This window comes from Lissotriton vulgaris, chromosome 5, assembly GCF_964263255.1.
Source record: "Lissotriton vulgaris chromosome 5, aLisVul1.2, whole genome shotgun sequence".
Lineage (NCBI taxonomy): Eukaryota > Metazoa > Chordata > Amphibia > Caudata > Salamandridae > Lissotriton > Lissotriton vulgaris.
Genome location: NC_141693.1, coordinates 1603631234 through 1603651088, shown reverse-complemented (window position 1 = coordinate 1603651088; position 19855 = coordinate 1603631234). Strand labels below are relative to the sequence as shown.

The 19855-nt window shown below is 48.3% G+C and overlaps 1 protein-coding gene across 3 annotated transcripts in view; it reads left to right on the top strand.

The window, feature by feature from the left end:
- The window catches only part of RNF31 (ring finger protein 31), a 628898-nt gene extending 615059 nt beyond the window's left edge, over window positions 1-13839 (top strand). For all 3 annotated transcript variants that reach the window (XM_086923745.1, XM_086923746.1, XM_086923747.1), the window contains exon 22: window positions 12815-13839. In XM_086923745.1, the coding sequence (XP_086779871.1) occupies window positions 12815-12868 (54 nt within the window). In that variant the 3' untranslated portion in view covers window positions 12869-13839. The remainder of the gene's footprint in view (window positions 1-12814) is intronic.
- Window positions 13840-19855: the final 6016 nt, after the last annotated feature.

Here is a 19855-nt window from a genome sequence, read left to right as displayed (position 1 = left end):
TTTTCCTGTGTCCCCGTTTGTCTTCCTCGTTCCCAGGCTGCCACCTGACCCTGCGGATACTGTTTATTACCCCGTACAGTAGGAAGCTTCCCCTCCCCATCAAAAGACCCCCGAACCGATCAAAGCCCCCACCCCATGAGATCCGATCAAACCCATGCATTCCGTGAATCGGCGGAATGCCCTGCTGTGCAACGACCATCACCTGTTGTGACCAGGGTGGGGAATCCAACTGTAAATGTATGTGGGAACGGGTCTGAAGGGGGGATTCCGAGGATGTTCTTTCATGTGCTAAAATATTGCGAGAATGTGTTATGTGCAATAAAGGTTGTAAACCCTAGTATAAGAGGCCAGGCCTCAGAGATGTGGCTAGAGCACCTCGTGACGATACTTGCTGTCTGAATTGATGTGTTCTCCTCCGGAGAGAATAAAATCCTCGTTTCCCGCCTTCCAGTCTCCAGCGCCTGCTTCTTCATTGATTAATATTGGTGGGTCATAGAGGCGATACCGCCGGGCAACATAAAAGGGTCTTTGGTTACCGGTTGTCTTCCGAACCCTTTTTAACACCGGCTTGCCTGGAATCGTTCCCAACGTCGAGCAGGAATAAGGCATCCATATGCCCCGGAAATTCCACTGGGCATGCTAACGGCGCTACCCCACGGGGGTGATTGGTCGCAACTGCAGCAATGGGAAGAAGCGGGTGTACAGGATGTGGGGGACCTCTATGAGAATGGGACGCTCCTCCCATATCAGGATCTTCTAGAACGCTTTGACCTACCACGAGGAGGATTCCTCCTACACTCGGCGGTGGGCGGGGCGATGCAGGCACATTGGGGCGGTGGCCTAACGGAGCCCGAGACGTCACTGGTTTGCCAATATTCTATGATGGCAGCGGGGACGTTTAAGGCGGTGACATGCTTGTACTCAAGAAAGCTTCGTGAAAATCTGTTGCCCCTCACGACGCTGAAGACCAAATGGGAAACTGATTTGGGAAAAGATATTCCTGACACGACCTGGGCCCGGCTTGTGCGTCGAGCCCGCAACAGCAAGAGGAACGCGAGATTTCAGCTCATAGATTACTTTGTGCTGCACAGGGCCTACATGACCCCGGGCAGAATAAAGAAATATTTTGGGGTGGCTGAGTCGGCGTGCCCTCGCTGTACGACGGAAGGGGCGGAGCTGGAACATACGTTATGGTCTTGCCCGTCCCTACGGGAGTATTGGCGGGCCATACGAGAGACCCTCGTGAGGTGACGGAAAGAGCCATCGACTTTGACGCGCCGGCTTGCCTTCTGCATTGGTTCCTTCACACGCCCAAAAACAAAACTTCCAGTAAGTTCGTGGATATGGGACTGATGATAGCCAAAAGGGAGATAACCAGACAGTGGAAGGTGAAATCCGGCCCAACGCACAGGAGATGGTACAACGAATTCCTCAAATGGGCAGCTTGCGACAGCACGCACAGATACCAGCTAGCGCGTAGAAACCCTGACTAGAGGGTTAGAATTGGCGACAGCCTGGGAGGCGTTAGTACAGGCCCTCAGAGATACCATGCTCACGGAAGACGAGGAGACCCTCAGTGCAGACGGGAATGGCACCCAAGCATTATCAAGCGTAGCACAAAATTAGTCAGACAGGTTTCAAGCCACACCCTAGGATATTCTAACACAAGGCCCTATGAGCGGATGGTGGAGGGGGGAGGGGAATGGAGTTATACAGGGATGGGGTAAGGAAGGGGTTCTATAGTTTAGTTAAGTTAGGGCAGAAAAGTAGACATGCACACTTTAATGCGAAAACAACTGATCCTAAACGTCGCAATCAGACAACACTCAGACCGAAGAATGTTTGATGATAACGTGTCACAGAAATGTCATGACTGTGTATCTCCTGGTCTGAGCGCTGTATGCCTACAATAAAAATTACTTTAAAAAAAAAAGAACCACGTGAGGGATAGAAGTGAGGCCTAGGGCCTGTAGAACCGCTGGGGCAACCAAGAACCACCCAAGGTATAGACGCAGGAGACTCACGGGGGACGCATGCAGTGTCTAAACACAGTCGTGAATCACCATTGACTTCTATGGAGGAAAAGCACGTTACAATTTTAAAGATTAGGGACACTTGGGAGTGAACTACGATGGAACCCTTTCAGGCTTAGACACTTCGAGAGTCAAGACCCACGGGAGCACCGGAGTACTCGTGTTACCTAACCCAGGGAAGCCGGGTGCATAGGTGTCTTTTGGTGTCCGATTTCGTTGTCGATTCCAATGGAGAGCTGCGAAGAAGTGCTGCAGGCGACCAGAGGAAAAGTGTCTGGGTGGATCCAAGGGTGGATCGGGGATCTGAAGAACCTGAAAGCAGAGGGGACAGAGTCTGTCACTAGCCAGTGACCAGGATGGCGACAGGAAGATGCCAGCCGATGTCGGGTGCTTTCCAGTGAAGTAGGTGAAGCTTGACTCTTCAGCCACGAGGACCAGGAGGCATCGACAAAGACCAGGAGCGGGATTCGAGCTGTCCCACAAAGGATGTCAAGTGCTGCAGCGTCCGAATCCGGATTGGACCCAGCAAGCCTTGTCAACAGCAACCCACGCAAGAAGACAAGATTGGCTTCGGTGCAGACCAGCCAGGTCTGAGGGACTCACCCTTTGGAGGGGAGTCAGGGCACGTCTGGAGCAACCAGGAAAGCCCAAGAAACAAAGGATTGTCCTTCATGGGGGACCCACTAGCAAACGGACTAGAGATCGCGAAGGAGCCTCGATCTGCGGTGAAGAAAGGGGACTCACGGGGCACTCGTGGAGTGCTGGACTCCCAGCTTAGGTGCAAAAGGTGCTCGGGGCAAGGGTAACAAATAGCCCAATGCACAACTTCGGGAAGTAGGTGCAGTTGCAAACTTACAGGATGTCCAGGAGTTCCGGTCCCACGTCTCTTGTGTCAGCTACAGGTCTCAGTTCTGCTGGGGACTCGTGTCCGCCTCAGAGATGTCTGGAAGTCCATGTCCTGTGTCGTAGATTCTTCGGGATCTGGCGTGAGCCTCGAAAATGCAGACCAGCAAGATGCTCTTAGGTGCCTGTTTGAACAGGGGGGTCACTCCTTGACCCCAAGGGAGATTTCTTCCGTCTTCCAGTCAATATGGAATGTCAAAGGTCCAAGATTTCGTCTTCAGTTTGGGATTTTCACCCTTCATCTGTTTTAGCCATAAGATGGGCTTATGGTCTGTCTGAACTGTGAAATGAGTGCCAAACAAGTATGGCCTCAGAGCCCAAACCACAGCAAAGGCCTCCCTCTCAATAGCTGACCAACGTTTCTCTCTAGGGGTCAGCCTTCTGCTAATAAAAGCTATTTGGCTGGTCCTGGCCTTCATCATTCAATTGTGACAGCACAGCCCCTACCCCCAACTCAGAAGCATCTGTCTGGACAATGAATTCTTTGGAGTAGTTAGGACTTTGCAGAATTGGTGCAGTGCACATGACCTGCTTCAAGTCATCAAATGCCTTTTGAAAGCTGACTGTCCACTGAACTTTCTTAGGCATTCTTTTAGAATTTAAGTCATTCAGGGGTGTCACAATGGAACCATACCCCTTGACAAATCTCCTATAGTACCCAGTCAGGCCCAAGAAAGCTCTGATCTGAGTCTGGGTGGTTGGAGAAACCCAGTCCATTATGGTCTGGATTTTGCCCAGCAATGGTTGAACCTGGCCTCCACCTACAAGGTGGCCCAGGTACACAACCTGACTCTGCCCTATCTGGCACTTAGTAGTCTTGATAGTTAGGCCTGCCTTCTGCAGGGCCTCCAAAGCATTTTTCAGGTGAATCAGGTGATCCTCCCAGGTGGAGCTAAAGACAGCAATATCATCAGGATAAGCTGCACAGTAGTCTTCCAGGCCTCTTAGGACTGTATTCACCAACCTTTGAAACATGGCAGGTGCATGTTTCAGACCGAAGGGCATTACCACAAATTGATAATGTCCACTAGGGGTTGAAAATGCTGTCTTTGGCTTTGCATCATCAGCTAGTCTGATCTGCCAGTAGCCAGATGTAAGATCAAATGTATTCAGAAATTTGGCAGATGCCAACTTATCTATGAGCTCATCTGCTCTGGGAATTGGATGGGCATCAGTCTTAGTGACTGCATTGAGACATCTGTAGTCTACACAAAACCTCATCTCTCTTACCACCCTGGATGTGAGGTTTGGGTACTAGGGCTACTGGATTAGCCCAAGGGCTATCTGAAGGTTCAATTACTGCCAGCTCCAACATTTTCTGGACTTCTGTCCTGATGCAGTCCCTGACATGATCTGGTTGCCTGTAAATCTTATTTTTAACAGGCATACTGTCCCCAGTGTCCACTTCATGAGTGCAAAAGGTAGTCTGACTTGGAGTCAGTGAAAACATATGTCTGAACTGTTGGAGAACTTGTCTGCGATCCGTTTGCTGCTGATCAGTGAGGCTGCTTGCCAAGGCTACCCCATCAACTGACCCATCATCAGGGTTCTGGGAGAGGGTCACTCTCTTTCTCCTGTCCTTCATCAGTAGGCATGAGCAAGCCCATGTCTGCCCTGTCAACATATGGTTTCAGCCTGTTGACATGAAGCACCCTATGGGGGCTCCTGGGAGTTCCAAGATCTACCAAATAGGTAACCTCTCCCTTCTGTTCAACAATAGTGTGGGGCTCACTCCACTTGTCTTTGAGAGCTGCTGGTGCCACAGGCCCCAACACCCACACTTTCTGTCCTGGCTTGTAAACAGTCAGTACAGCCTTTTGGCCATGCCAGGCCTTCTGTAATTCCTGGCTGGCCTCAAGGTTTTTGGTTGCCTTTTTCATGTACTCAGCCATTCCTGGAGCGGAGACCAAGTACATAGTCCACAATATCCTGTTTAGGGGGTTTGAGAGGTAACTCCCATCCCTCCTTCACCAGACAAAGTGGTCCTCTAACAGGGTGCCCAAACAGAAGTTCAAATGGGCTGTAGCCAACCCCCTTCTGTTGAACCTCCCTGTATGCAAACAAAAGGCAGGGTAGCAGGATATCCCATCTCCGCAATCTCCGCATGAGCTTTTCTGGTAGACCCTTAATCATACCCTGTAAGGTCTTGTTGAACCTTTCAACTAGACCATTGCACTGTGGATGATAGGGTGTGGTGAACTTGTAGTTCATTCCACACTCCTTCCACATTGCAGTCAAGTAGCTGGACATAAGGTTTGCACCTCTGTCAGATACTACCTCCTTAGGGAAACCCACTCTTGAGAAGACTCCCAAGAGGGCTCTTGCCACAACAGGTGTTCTAGTGGTCCTAAGGGGAATTGCCTCTGGGTACCTGGTGGCATGATTTACTATCACCAGGATAAACCTATGCCCAGATGCAGTTTGGGGATCCATTGGTCCAATAATGTCAATCCCTACTCTTTCAAAGGAAACCCTCACCACAGGTAGTGGTATAAGGGGGGCCTTTGTAGTGCCACCTGCGTTACCACTGGCTTGGCAGGTTACACAGGAGTGACGAAACTCCTTGGTGTCTTCAGACATGTGGGGCCGGTGAAAGTGAGGGACAATCCTGTCCCAAGTCTTGTCTGGCCCAGGTGTCCTGCTAAGGGAATATCATGGGCTAGTGCCAAAAGGAAGCCCCTGAATGCCAAAGGTATGACCAACCTCCTGGCTGTACCAGGCTTGGGGTCTCTACTCTCTGAATACAGGAGCCCTTCATTCCAATAGATTCTATGAGTGCCACTAGCATTCCCAGCAGCCTCATCAGCAGCGTGCTGTCTGAGGGGTTCAAGAGAAGGGCAGCTCAGCTGCGCCTGACTCAGATCTGCCCTGGAAGGGCCCCCTGTCCCTAAGAACTCAACCTGATCAGATTCAAGCTCCTCTGGGATAGTTCCTTCTTCAGGCTCACAATCTGCTTCCTCAGAAGGCTGATCCTCACTCCGAGTCAGGGGGGAAGGCACTGCCTTAACCCTACTGCTCCTTTTCTTGGTAGGCAATTGGTCCATTATTCCAGAATCCAGTGCCTGTCCAGTGTGAGACTTTTTGACCTGTGACCTAGTCACTGCAAGGACATGTGCTGAGATTCCTAACAATTCTGCATGGGTCCTATACTCTACTTCAGACCAGGCTGAAGTCTCTAGGTCATTGCCAAGCAAACATTCTACAGGAAGGTCTGCACTGATCACAACCTTCTTAAGGCCAGTTACCCCTCCCCAGGAAAAATTATCAATTGCCATACTATGGGTGGCACTGACGTTGCTAGCATTGATCACTTGGTAAGTCTCACCAAGCATGACTTGTCCAGGGTCCACAAAGTCTGGTATCACCATGGTGACACTGGCACCTGTGTTCCCTGTAGGCCTCTGCCGTTTTCTCATTTATTAAAGGTGTTTGTCTGTACTTGCCCAGATTACTAGGGCTCACAGAGGAGGTCATGTCCATATCTCCATCACAGATCAAAACAGCTTGAGTTGGTACTCTGACTAGGCCAGAGTCCATCTCTGATCCCAGGGTTAACCCATCTCTGATCCCAGGGTTAACCCTACTACACCCTTCTGCTGGGAACCACCACTTGTAGCTGTACCAGGGGGAACAGTTACCTTAGGGGCGATGGTGGCTGGAGCTGTCTCCTTTTTGGTGCAGTCACTAGTCCAGTGACTATTAACCTTACAAACTTTGCACCATGGTTTTCTATTGCCTTCTTTCTTTTTAGATTGGGGACCCCCGCCATTATAATCTTTTTGGGGACCGTGTGAAGCCTTCTGGTCTTTACCTTTCTCCCCACTCATTTGGTCTTGCTTCTTTTGGTCACCACCTTGGTTCTATACCTTCTGCTTCACCCTGGATCTGACCCATTTGTCTGCCTTCTTTCCCAATTCTTGGGGAGAGGTCAAATCAGAGTCAACCAAGGGCTGATGCAACATCTGGTTCTGACAGTTATTAAGAATCTGTTCTCATGATTAGATTATACAATCCTGTATAGTCACACACTTTACTGCCCAGCAACCAGCCCTCCAGAGCCTTAGTAGCACAATCTACAAAATCAACCCAGTCGGCTGTGCCTTTTGGGTATCTCTGAACTGCAACCTGTACTGTTCAGTGGTTAGGCCAAACCCATCTATCAGAGCACTCTTCAGGACAGTGTAATTATCGGCATCCTCTTCTCTTACAGTGAGGAGCTTATCTCTACCTTTGTCTGCAAAGGAGAGCCACAAGATTGCTGCCCACTGCCCTGGGGGTACCTGCTGTACTTTGCAGGCCCTTTCCAGTGCAGTAATCCATTTGTGGATGTCATCCCCTGACTGATAGGGCGGGGGGGACAATCTTGTCCAGGTTTCTATGGTCATAAGACCTATCCCTACCACTAGGGATATTGCTGCCACCATGGGACTCTAGTCCCATCTTTTTCCTCTCTCTTTCAAGAGCTAGGGTCTCCTTTTCTAAGTCTACTTCTTGTCTCCTTATCCTAAGCTTGGCTTCTCTCATCCTAGCTTCATGCTCCCTCTTCTCAGGGGAGGTCTCCTCCTATGAGGAAAGGCAGAAGACCCTATAGATGTACCAGAATGGTTAGACTCCGGGGAAGGAGATCTATTCGTAGAGTGGTGTGGCTCACTGGTTAGTGGCGGCAGACCCGTAGGCAGAGGTCGGCCCGAGACCAGGGTTCGATTCCCGACGCGGCAGCGTCTTGGGCCATGGTCAGCGGACTTGATCATTCTCGCCTCGGTGCCTACTCCAACCATGGGTCCCACTCAGCAACTCTGGGCAATAGCTTGCTTAATCTCTACACCACTAATTGCCCCATCAGCGCCGGGGATGCTTGTCTTCACCTTGGAGATGCCCAGGAGGGATCATCTCACAGGGAAAGCCAGGATGGGTTCCCCAGCGGTATACAGTGCCGGGACGTCCCTTTGCTGGGGCAGCTGTGCGCTTTACAAGTATACAACATTTATGCAAGTATTCTTTCTAGGCACACCACCAGGTCTTCTTGGGAGGATAGGGGGAGGCCCATTCTGACCTACCTCATCTCCAGCTAGATCTGGATTCCCCAGATCTAGGTCATTGTCACCTGTCTGGTTGTCATCATTGTCAGAGTCCTGGTGAGGTAACTCACCAGGGTTCTCTTCCTCCTTTGTCACCACCCCATGACCTTCCTGGTTAGGATTAGGTGCTTTCTTAAAGTCATCTAGTATCAACATCTCTATAAGGTGTTTGGTATTGGGGTTCTGTCCTGGCTTCAACTTTCTCATGGCACACAAAGTCCTTAATTCTTTGAAAGGAAATGTGTCATTCTTAGATAACTGTTCTGGACTGGTATCTGGAACAGACCCACTGGGTCCCTCCTGTGAAGTCATGGCTAGTGAGGTGTGGTGTGTGCACCTACCTACACTACTTGGTTTCCTTCTAAACCTCTCTAGTAGTTGTAGTCAGGGGGTGCGAAGCCCTTAACACCTACAACTTCTAAGTTCACTAGAACTTATTGTATTCTAAGCTTGATTTATATGCACCTACTGGTACCTTTAGTGATTTTTCAAATGATATTCTCAAAATTATCTGGCAAAACAATGCAAGCTGGAATCCCACACGCTGCACACCAGTGTGAGAAGTTGGCCTGGCATATGATGTCCACTATTCTAGTGGGCACCTTGCACCATTCTAAACGACCCTTATTGATGGTAGGTTTAGACAACTTTTATAGAAAGCTATCCTAGTGGTAGCTGTGGAGAGCAGCCTTCAGGCTAAGTCTTGAAGGAATGTAAAGCAGCTTGTTTTACCAGTCTATAATCTCTTGAATAATCAAATGAATGTACACCACCCAAGGTATGCATCAAATATATATGTATTTATTCTAAACACAACCCCTCTAGTCTCTTTATGAGGCTAGAGGTCAAAGTACAATACAAGAACTTTAAATAGCACACAGTAAACTAGCACAGTGTATGTTTTGCCCTAGGGGCCTCACAAACCATATACTAAAATAGTGGTATAAGAACCACATGAGGGATAGAAGTGAGGCCTAGGGCCTGTAGAACTGCTGGGGCATCCAGGAACCACCCAAGAAAGGGATGCAGGAGACCCACGGGGACACGTGCAGTGTCTAAACACAACCGCAAATCACCATTGACTTCCATGGAGGAAAAGCAAGTTTCAATTTTAAAGATTAAGGACACTTGGGAGTGAACTACGATGGAACCCTTTCAGACTTGGACACTTCGAGAGTCAAGACCCACGAGAGCACCGGAGTACTTGTGTTACCTCACCCAGGGAAACCGGGTGCATAGGTGTCTTTTGGTGTCGGGTTTCATTGTCGATTCCAATGGAGAGCTGCGAGAAGTGCTGCAGGCAACCAGAGGAAAAGTGTCCGGGTGGATCCAAGGGTGGATCGGAGATCTGAAGAACCTGAAAGCAGAGGGGACAGAATCTGGGTCACTAGCCAGTGACCAGGATGGCGACAGGAAGATGCCAGCCGATGATGGGTGCTTTCAAGTGAAGTGGGTGAAGCTTGACTCTTCAGCCACGAGGACCAGGAGCTGTATTCGAGCTGTCCCACAAAGAATGTCGAGTGCTGCAGCGTCAGAATCCGGATTGGACCCAACAAGCCTTGGCAACAACAACCCTTGTAAGAAGACAATATTGGCTTCGGTGCAGACCAGCAAGGTCTGAGGTACTCACCCTTTGGAGGGGAGTCAGGGCACGTCTGGAGCAACCAGGAAAGCCCAAGAAACAAAGGATTGTCCTTCGTGGGGACCCACTAGCCAACGGTCTAGAGATCGCGAAGGAGCCTCAAGCTGCGGTGAAGAAAGGGGACTCACGGGACACTCGTGGAGTGCTGGCCTCTCAGCTTCAGTGCAAAAGATGCTCGGGGCAAGGGCAACAAATAGCCCAATGCACAACTTCGGGAAACTTCGGGAAGTAGGTGCAGTTGCAAACTTGCAGGATGTCCAGAAGTTCCGATCCCACGTCTCTTGTGTCAGCTACAGGTCTCAGCTCTGCTGGGGACTCGTGTCAGCCTCAGAGATGTCTGGAAGTCCGTGTCCTGTGTCGCAGATTCTTCGGGCTCCGGCGGGAGCCTCGAAAATGCAGACCGGCAAGATGCTCTTAGGTGCCTGTTTGAACAGGAGGGTCACTCCTTAAAAGCAAGGGAGATTTCTTCCGTCTTCCAGTCGATATGGAATGTTGAAGGTCCAAGATTTCGTCTTCAGAGTTTCGTCCAGGGTAATCTAAAGTCCTAGGGACTTGGGTCTTATACTTATACTAAGTTTAGGGGATGGACTAACTCTAAGGTCCCACATATGGGAGGACCTGGGGATGGGGTGGTTACACCCCTTCCCCTTTTTCCAGTTCTGCGCCAGATCTGCGGCTGAGTGCCCCAGCAACCGGTTTGAACTGGGAAATGCATGGAGCACCTTGTGTGCCCCAGGCAGTGTCTCAAAAGCATTCACTGAATGCAACCCACCCTGCCCAATACACTAAAGCTTGTCTGGGGAGGTGCTGGCACCTCCCTGGACAGGAAACCTATTGTCCAGGCCTCCCTGCCGGAGTTTCGTCCAGCAGCAGGAGGTCAGATTCGTGTCTGTGGCAGCAGCATCTATTTTGTGATGCTGAGGCTCTTTAAAACTTTAACCGGGTATACCAGTGTGTACATGTCTTCTCCCTATAGAAGGGTGGAATGCTACCCCCGCCGCCAGAACTGGCGGGGGGTAGTATTCTAAAGTGTTTGACACCAAACTTGACATGTTTTGATAAAGCCAAACCAAAGTTAGCATTAACCGTGAGGATTATAATGCACTTAAGAGTATAAGGTATGGCTATATAACAGCTATAAGGATGGATTTCCGAAAGCTGCAGAGGGGCTCAGCTCATGCTGGGGCACTCTCCTTTCACACAAAACCAAGTACTCTGCCTTCAGGATTGTCAAGGCCTGCCTTAGGAGTGACTTACAGGTTAATATGTGTCTATATGTATAGGTAGATATAGGTATACCATATCTAAGTAAGGGGTGTTTACACCACCTTAACCAGACTGCAAGTGCAGACCTGTGGTGCCATTTTGGAAGGCTTACCAGGGGTGGCATAATACATGCTTCGGCCTCTGGGGTACCTATGCCCTCGGTACCTAAGGTACCATAGGAGCTGACAAGTTAACTCAGTAACCAATCTGGTATGTACCTAAAGTACATGGTATCAATTTAGAGAGAGAACAGGTAGGCTGTGGTCCTGATTAGCAGGGCCACAGCCAGAATAAAGTCGAAAAACCAGTGAAACACAGCAGAAAGTGGGGGTAACCATAGGAAGCAGACCCTACTCTACCTACACCACCGAGGCAAAAAGAATCCCGGTAAGGGAGCCTGTGCCCTCCTTAACTAAGCATGTACCCATTGAGTATAGATTAATGCTATCACCACTGTCAGTCTACCACAGCTTGGGTAGAGTGGGCAGGAGCCACTCTGGAAAAGAGGGGTGCACTATACATCAGTGGCTCTGGAGAAATGTTCAGGGTGGGCGTGCTGCTATCAGTGTTATATCAAAGAAGTCATAGGAATTGTGAAAAATCCAAGTGTCGAACATTGAACAAGTGTAGCAAATGTGTTCTGCAGGAGAGTAGGAAGGGTGTATGTAGTATGTAGCTAGTGGTGCATTTTGGAGCACATCGCAAATATATTACTAAAGAATGATGTAGTAGCGGGCTGCTATTTACAGACAGCACATTTTCCATCTAAATGACCACTAAATGTGTACAGACCTACAGTGTTACTGATAAAACTATATAGCACATAAATGATAATGTGTGGAATTCGGATTTCAGTGAGTGCTTCATTTTCCTTTCACCAAGTGTATTGATTTGTTTTGATCCCAGTAAAACCTTTGCTTCCTTCAGACTTTAGAATTACAATAAATGGTGCTCCTATTGGGCTCTCCCAACTGCTGATGCATTTTGAAGGATTTGTACTTTTAATTTACAAGTATTAAATTTTTGTTGTATGTTAAAAAAAATTACATCCTATAGCCTTTTCTTTCGCACTCCCTGTACCCCAGCAACATTGTCACATAGCGCACTTTAAAAATAGCTCCCACTTGGCCAAGAAGGAAAATTAAACACCACTCTCTATATTAAAAGTATAAGCATCAATTTGAGGCAAGATATAGCCTGACATTTGACCTGTCTTAGAAGCACAGCAAATATTACAAGATAAAATGACATTTTATGTTATTCTTTATTGCTCATTCACCTTTGAAACTTCAGCCTGGTTATTTTGGGTGTGCTACAGGGTTTGCCTTGTGCTGGACGAACAAACATCAGGTGGGTCTGCAAACCAGATACTTTGTCAGGACATTTGTAACCAGGCACCTCCAAGGTCTCTCCGAGCCTCTCTTTACAGAGTTCTCACAGGGGTTGTTTGACAGTTTGTGCACCTGTATCATTAATTGGCATTTGAACCTGCATGTGATTTGACACATTATCATCCACGTGTGACAGCTGACTACTCATAAGGCTCTACCCCGTTAGACAAGTTTATAAAACCTTTTTTGAAATGGTTGTAAAAGGAACATTAAACTGGCACAGGGAGAACAGTTTTCTCATTCTTAATAGGAACTTTTTGTAAGTGACTGGTTTCGGCTTGTCCTATCCACCATCTTCCCAACCAGTCTATTTTGGTTTTGCACCCTCTCCTCTTGGTCTCTACCTCTCTCCACTCCATTTCTCACACCTTGTCTCTTTGCTGTCTTGGACACCTATTCATCCACTAGCTACCTGTGGTCCTCTGTCAATGCCCCATTGTCTTGCATATAAATTTTCCAAAGTTTCTGGTCTGACCTTTTTTTTTTCTCCTTCTTTCGCAGAAGCTGACCACTGACGTTCCATTGGGCGAGAGAATACCACGGAAACCACAGTAGATTAAAACATTTGTTTATAATTTTGTGACAGTTTCATCCTAAGACCCCATTATCCACACATCTTTAACATTCAGAAATCTCCAGTATACCTGTTGGTATCACAACCACGGACCCCAGGTATCCGTGCGCCTGCTAGATTCCGTTGGTATGCATGGGCCTCCGTATACAGAAACCTCAGGCAGCCATTTGATCATCTTATCCAAACATGTGACAGTTATATAGAAAGAGACCACATCCTGTGTCCATTTCATTTACAGATGCAGAGACTTCCCCAGTGACTTTCATGTTGGGGGAGCGACAGCCCCATCCAAAGATTCTCGATCATAACTTCTTTTTCATACCTATAAGTACTCTAGTGTGCACGTGATGATCATATTTAGAAACCCTCAAGTATCCATGGGATTATCACGTTCATGGGCCTAGATATGTGGTTATCATCATCCGGACCCTAGCCCCACTTTCATTGTGGTTGTCTCGTACAGAGAGAGTCCGCACCAGCTACCTAGCTACCTGTATTCATTTGCCAATTAAATCCTGGGCCTACTCCCCTAGATTTTCCAGTGCTGCAGCTTCTTTGTTTTTCATGGAAAGATTCCAACGGGAGCACCAATGTATCCCAAGGATTGGTTGATGACCGGTCCCAGAGTAATCCTCTCCTACCCAAAATCTTTCAGCAAGGGATCACATCCTAGCAAGATTTCTTATTGTAGACGTCTCAATATCTACCAAAAAGGCACACTGAAATGGATGTGGTGCCAGCAGGTGCCCAGAGATTATCAATAAATGAGCACTTTGATTACGAGGCTCTGTACCAAGGCACGGAGTGTCAGAAAAGTATTCTCTAAAGAGTAACAGTTTCCCTAATTTTGTTCTTCAAAATCGACATTTATATGTTTGTTTATTAATTGTCTTCCAGCGAATCAAGGCACTGTAAATATGTAATTTCGATAAATAAAGCATATTAAATCTAACGGAAATTCTTTTTTTCTTATAATTAACGTTGCTTCATGTTTTTTAATCTGCTTCTTCAGGGTTTTAGCACATGGATCGAAACACTGGTCTTGCGATTTGAACCCACCAATAATGCCTATTTGGCTACCACCTTAACATTAGTGCAACTTTTTAGGGATTCCTGATTCTGCCACCCATGTCAATGCATATATCCTGCTGCTTTGCCAGTGTAGAAACATGGGTCATAATGCTACCGTGGCCCATCTTTCCACACTGGTCTTGTGGTTCACAGTAATACCATGGACCAAAGAACTAGGGTCAATTTGTTTGTGCTGATCGTTATCTTTGTTTATTTGCAGCACTTTACTAGGGTGTGTATGGATCGTCACAATCATTTCTTTGAGTGTGTGAATCACCTGATTCGTGCAACATTCTGATGGACACTTCTGACCGCAGATTTACCTACCACACAAGGTCAGGACTGGGAGGGAACCCTAAGCAGTCCTGGCAAATTGGTAAGAACACGTGGGAAGGGGGAGGCACCCACCATTCCAGCCTCCTGGCGAATCACCCGGTACGACCAGTCCGTCCCTGTTCTTTTCCTTTTGAAATCCACTAGGAGCCAGCCTCGATCAGGAACTTTCTCTGGCACCGAGTCATATATAGGCGCCATTCCTGTTGCTTTCTTACTAGAGGCAGCTGGTGCATAGGGGACACTGCAACTGCACAAAAGAAAGAGAAGCTGCTCTGATATAGTGGCTGTTAAGGATTTTCCACTTCTGCAGGGACTCCTGTACATTAAGGTTATGATCCTGATATTTTGGGCCCAGTTGTGTGTTCCAGGGAGGACAGTTCTGAGGTTTCTTGCTCTCCTTGCCTTGTGGATTGTGTTGGTTCCCCATACACGTTAGCACATGCAGGCTCTGCAGTGGAAGCTATAATGGGCTCAGCACTGGGGTTGCTTCTTGGACAGCATCTGCATCTAGGATAAGGCAGCCAGGACCTTCAGTGGTGTCTGTTCGATGCCAAAAAGACCTGTGCCAGACTGTACTCACTGCTCATCAAGAGCTCACAGTAGTGACAGATGCATCAGCTTTGGGCTGGGGTGGTTAAAAACCATGATCTCCACCTCGTCCAGATGGTCTCGGGTAGCGCAGAGGCACCATATGCACTGTCTGGCACTGCAAGCCATCCTACTGTTCCTGAAGGCCTTTATTGTAAAAGCCAGTCCTAGTTCTAGCTGATGCACCGAAATATTGCAGCAAGTAGGGTGGTGTGGGGTTGTAAGCTCTGTACCAGGTGGCTCTGAGACTCTGGTGATGGCTGGATGGGTAGTCGTTTGGCAGGCTCGCTAAAGGCCAGGGCACACATGCTCAGCAGGTTTTATCTGGGGGACCATGAATGGCGCGTGCATCCCTTGATGGTTCAAAATATCATTGCCCAGTGGAGTGTGCCTCGTGAGATCTCTTCACCACCATATTGAATTCTCAGTTTCATGACTATTGAGTGCTGGAGTTGCCACCTCAACGTATTGCTGGGACACACCTTTTGCTTACAGTGGTGCAGCGCCTCCTGTATGTCTTTCCACCACTGCCACTCCTGCCCGAGGGTCTGAAGAAGATTAGGAAGGCCTGGGCTCAGGTCACCCAGCTAGTCTTAGATAGTAGCAGAGTGTGGTGCTTTGACCTCATGAGTATGAGCATTGGTTAGCTGCTCCATCTTTCGCATAGGTTACTAGCAGTGGGGTAGGGTTCTGCTTCCAAAACTCAACAATCTCCATCTCTATTCGCAGAGATTCAGCAGAACCAATTGAGGAGCTTTTACCTGCCCGCATAAGTAGTATCTGTTATATTAGTGGCTAGACGCCTGTCCACCTACTCAATTAACTGTGGTCAATGGGTGACAATCTGTGATCTCGTGTAAGGACTGTCAGGTCGACCTGTTTCAGGGCAAGGGATCTGATATGCTGTTGTTTCTTTTGACTTTTGCATTGGCAAGCTTTGTTGTGGGCACTGGTAAAGGTTGTTTGTCAGCCCTTTCTGCCTTTTTACCTTTACCTGATCACCCTTTGTTAGTCACATGTGGTGATGCATTTCCATTTAGTGCTCACGTTTTATGCCATGTGTTATGCCGCCATGGGACCTTAATTTATTTTCTCACTTTTTAGATGTGCATACCTTTTGAACCTATGTACAGCTATCCTCTGTGGTTGTTGGCCATTAAGTGTTGTTGCCATTACTTCTACACACTGTCAGTGAACTCCAGGCGCGGTCTGTGCATGTGCTGTACACCATCTTCTCTGAGAAGTTGATGATACAGACTGCCGAAAATGGTATTACCCTTGCACATGGGACAGTCCATAATGCTTTCTACTTTTTGCTCTCCTCCACCACATCTGTCTTAGGAAGAGGAGAGGAGGTGTCACCAGCTGGACCCCAATATAGCCCCTCGTTTTTCCATCTACTGAACTAAGGAGTACTGGATGGATGACCAGCCTTTTTGTCAGTTTTGTCGGGGCTGTCCAGAAGCACACCTTGCCCAAATGTATTGGCGTGCGCTTAAAAACATGTTTTGTCCTGGCCAAAGAGGAACCTCCTGAAGGTTTTCAGGTTGATTCCACTAGAGCCAAGACCGCAATTAGGGTGTTGGCTAGGGGTGCTCCGGTGTTGGACATCTGTCGGGTATCTACGTGGGCATAGGCCCACATCATCACCAGCATTACTGTCTCCACTCTCAAGTCTGCAGAGATGGCCATTCAGTTCTACAGGACTTCCTGGTGTAAAGCTCACTGCTCAGACCCTCCATCTTTTGAGAGGCACTGCTTTGGTATCAATTCAAAAGAAAGGTGAGGAATCTGCAGCTGGAAGTCTCCATAAGAAAGACAAGTTACCTTTGGTAAAGCTCTTTCGGGTTGATACTTTAACCAAGATAGGCTTGGCATATTGACAGGTTTGTAGTGTAAGTTGATGTCAGTGGTAGGGGTGGCACCAGTGTACGACTCCATGCCATCATATTTGGAGGGACGGCAATTCTGGCAAGGTGTCTGATGAATTGCACATCTCATGTCAGAGTGTGTGGTCATGACATTCTTGTTCATTTGTGTGGGGGATCAGGTCACTGTTGACACTCGGTGTGTTGGTGAGGGATTTCGGTCCACAGTGTGTGTGTGGCTCAAGGCACACTTGCTACAATATGCAGTGATGTGGGACCTCATGACACTGTGCTGGTCAGGGCAGTTGAGTTAACTGTGGCTTTCTTACCACAAATTTGTGAATAAGGCATCTTATACAACAGAGTATGCTGATTAGTGCACTTACATAGGAGTGTGTGCATTTATTACATGTTTAAAGTCCTAGTTTTGGTAAAGCCTCTATTGCTATTTCCAGTGCATGTGTGTGTGTAAGCGATCATGCGACAATGTGATGCTCAAATCATCAGTACCAGTGATGAGGTAATCACAACACTTGTGCCACAATGTGTATGGATCTGGTCAGCTGTGTGTGTGTAAGCAATTGTTCCACAATGTGTGGATCACAAAAACAACAGTTGATGGACAGAATGCAGAACAATGTCATACATTCACCCCAGTTCAGAGATCTGGGCCTAAATCCATCGTTTTTTTTGCTCACCAAGCCACCCCAGTTCAGACATGGCCATATGGAAATCAGCCTTGACTCTGTGCCTCATGGGAACAGACCAACCTGAACTGCCAAGCCATGTCTTCCCTGGACCGGAATCAAGCTTCCTAGGACCGGTTTCTGGCTATCAGCCAGGATAGCTTGACTCCAGTGGCATGGAGAGCACGGGACTCAAGTTAGAGCATACCCGTCCCACTCGGGGTGACAAATGCAAAAACAACACTTGATGGACAGAATGCAGAACAACGTCATACATTCACCTCAGTACAGAGATATGGGTCTAAATCCATCGTTTTTTAATGCTCACCAAGCCACCCCAGTTCAGACATGGCCAGGCATGGCCATATGCAAATCAGCCTTGACCCTGTGCCTCATGGGAACAGTCCAGCCCGAACTGCGAAGCCATGTCTTCCCTGGACCGGAATCGAGCTTTCTAGGACCGGTTTCTGGCTTTCAGCCGTCATCAGCCAGGATAGCTTGACTCCAGTGGCGCGGAGAGCACAGGACTCGCGTCTGAGCATACCCATCCCACTAGGGGTGACAAATGCAAAACAAGCATTTGCAATACAATAGGTCTCGCATTAGGAAAGTTTGAGCTATTGGTCTTGTAAATGACACATTTTTTATTTATGTGTTGGTTTTGAAAATAGCGAAATTGATAGCTTTGTCATTTACAATGCCATACTTTTATCTTTTGCAAATGTGACACCTATAGCATTTGTAATGCAACATGTTTTGTATTTACGTGACTTAGATGTATTGATATTACAAATAACAATGGCTTTTAATTTTTTTTAAATAATTAATACTTAAATAAAAGTTATTGTAATTTATAATGGCAATAGCTTAACGTTTTGTAAATAATTTTTGTGAAGATTATGTTCAGTGTATTTTATCGTGACGAAAATACAAGAACAGAAGTGAAATATTACCATCTTTTTGTGACATTTGTAATAAAGCTTGAAACATTGAGAGAACATATTTAAACCAGCTGTTGAATGGTTGCACAGATTGATACTGTGGTGGCGCTGAGTGATGTTGTGGTGGCGACGAGTGATGCTGTGGCGTTCAGTGATGCTGTGGTAGCGCATAGTGATGTTTTGGTGCCCCTGAGTGATGCTGTGGTGCCCCAAGGTGATGCTGTGGTGGTGCCATAGATTGACTGAGGGCGATAGATAGCTAGAGGGAGGGCGAAAGATAGAGTGAGGGCAAAAGATAGATAGAGTGAGGGCGATAGATAGATAGAGGAAGGGCGATAGATAGAAATAGGGAGGGCGATAGATAGAGGGAGGGCGATAGATAGAGGGAGGGCGATAGATAGAGGGAGGGCGATAGATAGAGGGAGGGCGATAGATAGATAGAGGGAGGGCGACAGATAGAGGGAGGGCGACAGATAGAGGGAGGGCGACAGATAGAGGGAGGGCGATAGATAGATAGAGGGAGGGCGATAGATAGAGGGAGGGCGACAGATAGAGGGAGGGCGATAGATAGATAGAGGGAGGGCGATAGATAGATAGAGGGAGGGCGACAGATAGATAGAGGGAGGGCGACAGATAGATAGAGGGAGGGCAATAGATAGATAGAGGGAGGGCAATAGATAGAGGGAGGGCGATAGGGTGTGGGTGTGAGAGGGTGAGGGTGTGAGTGAGTGAGGGTGTGTGATGGTGAGGAGGTGTGAGGGTGAGTGAGGATGAGGGGGGAGGGTGTGAAAGTGGGTGAGGGTGTGTGAGGATGAGGGGGTGAGTGAGGGTGAGGGTGTGTGAGGGGTGAAGGTGTGTGAGGGTGAAGGTGGGTGAGGGGTGAAGGTGTGAGAGGGGTGAAGGGGTGTGAGGGTGAGGGGGTGTGAGTGAGTGATGGTAGGAGGGTGTGTGAGGGTGAGGGGTGAAGGTGAGTGAGGTTGTGAGGGTGAGTGAGGGTGTGTGAGGATGAGGGGGTGTGAGGGTGTTAAGGTGAGTGAGGATGTGACGGTGTGTGAGGGTGAGTGTATGTGAGGGTGAGGGTGAGTGAGGGTGTGTGAGGGGTGAAGGTGAGTGAGGGTGATGGTGGATGAGGGGTGAAGGTGTGTGAGGGGTGAAGGGGTGTGAGGGTGAGGGGGTGTGTGACGGTGAGGGTTGGTGTGAGGGTGAGTGATGTGTGTGAGGGTGAGGGTGTGTGAGGGGTGAAGGTGAGTGAGGGGGAGTGCGGGTGTGAGGGTGTGCGTGAGGAGGTGAGGGTGTGTGATGGTGAGGAGGTGTGAGGGTGAGTGAGGATGAGGGTGTGAGGGTGAGGGGGTGTGAAGGTGAATGAGGGTGTGTGAGGGTGAGTGATGGTCTGTGAGGGGGTGAGTGAGGGTGAGGGGGTGTGAGGGGTGAAGGTGAGTGAGGGTGAGGGTTGTGAGGATGAGGGTGTGAGGATGTGT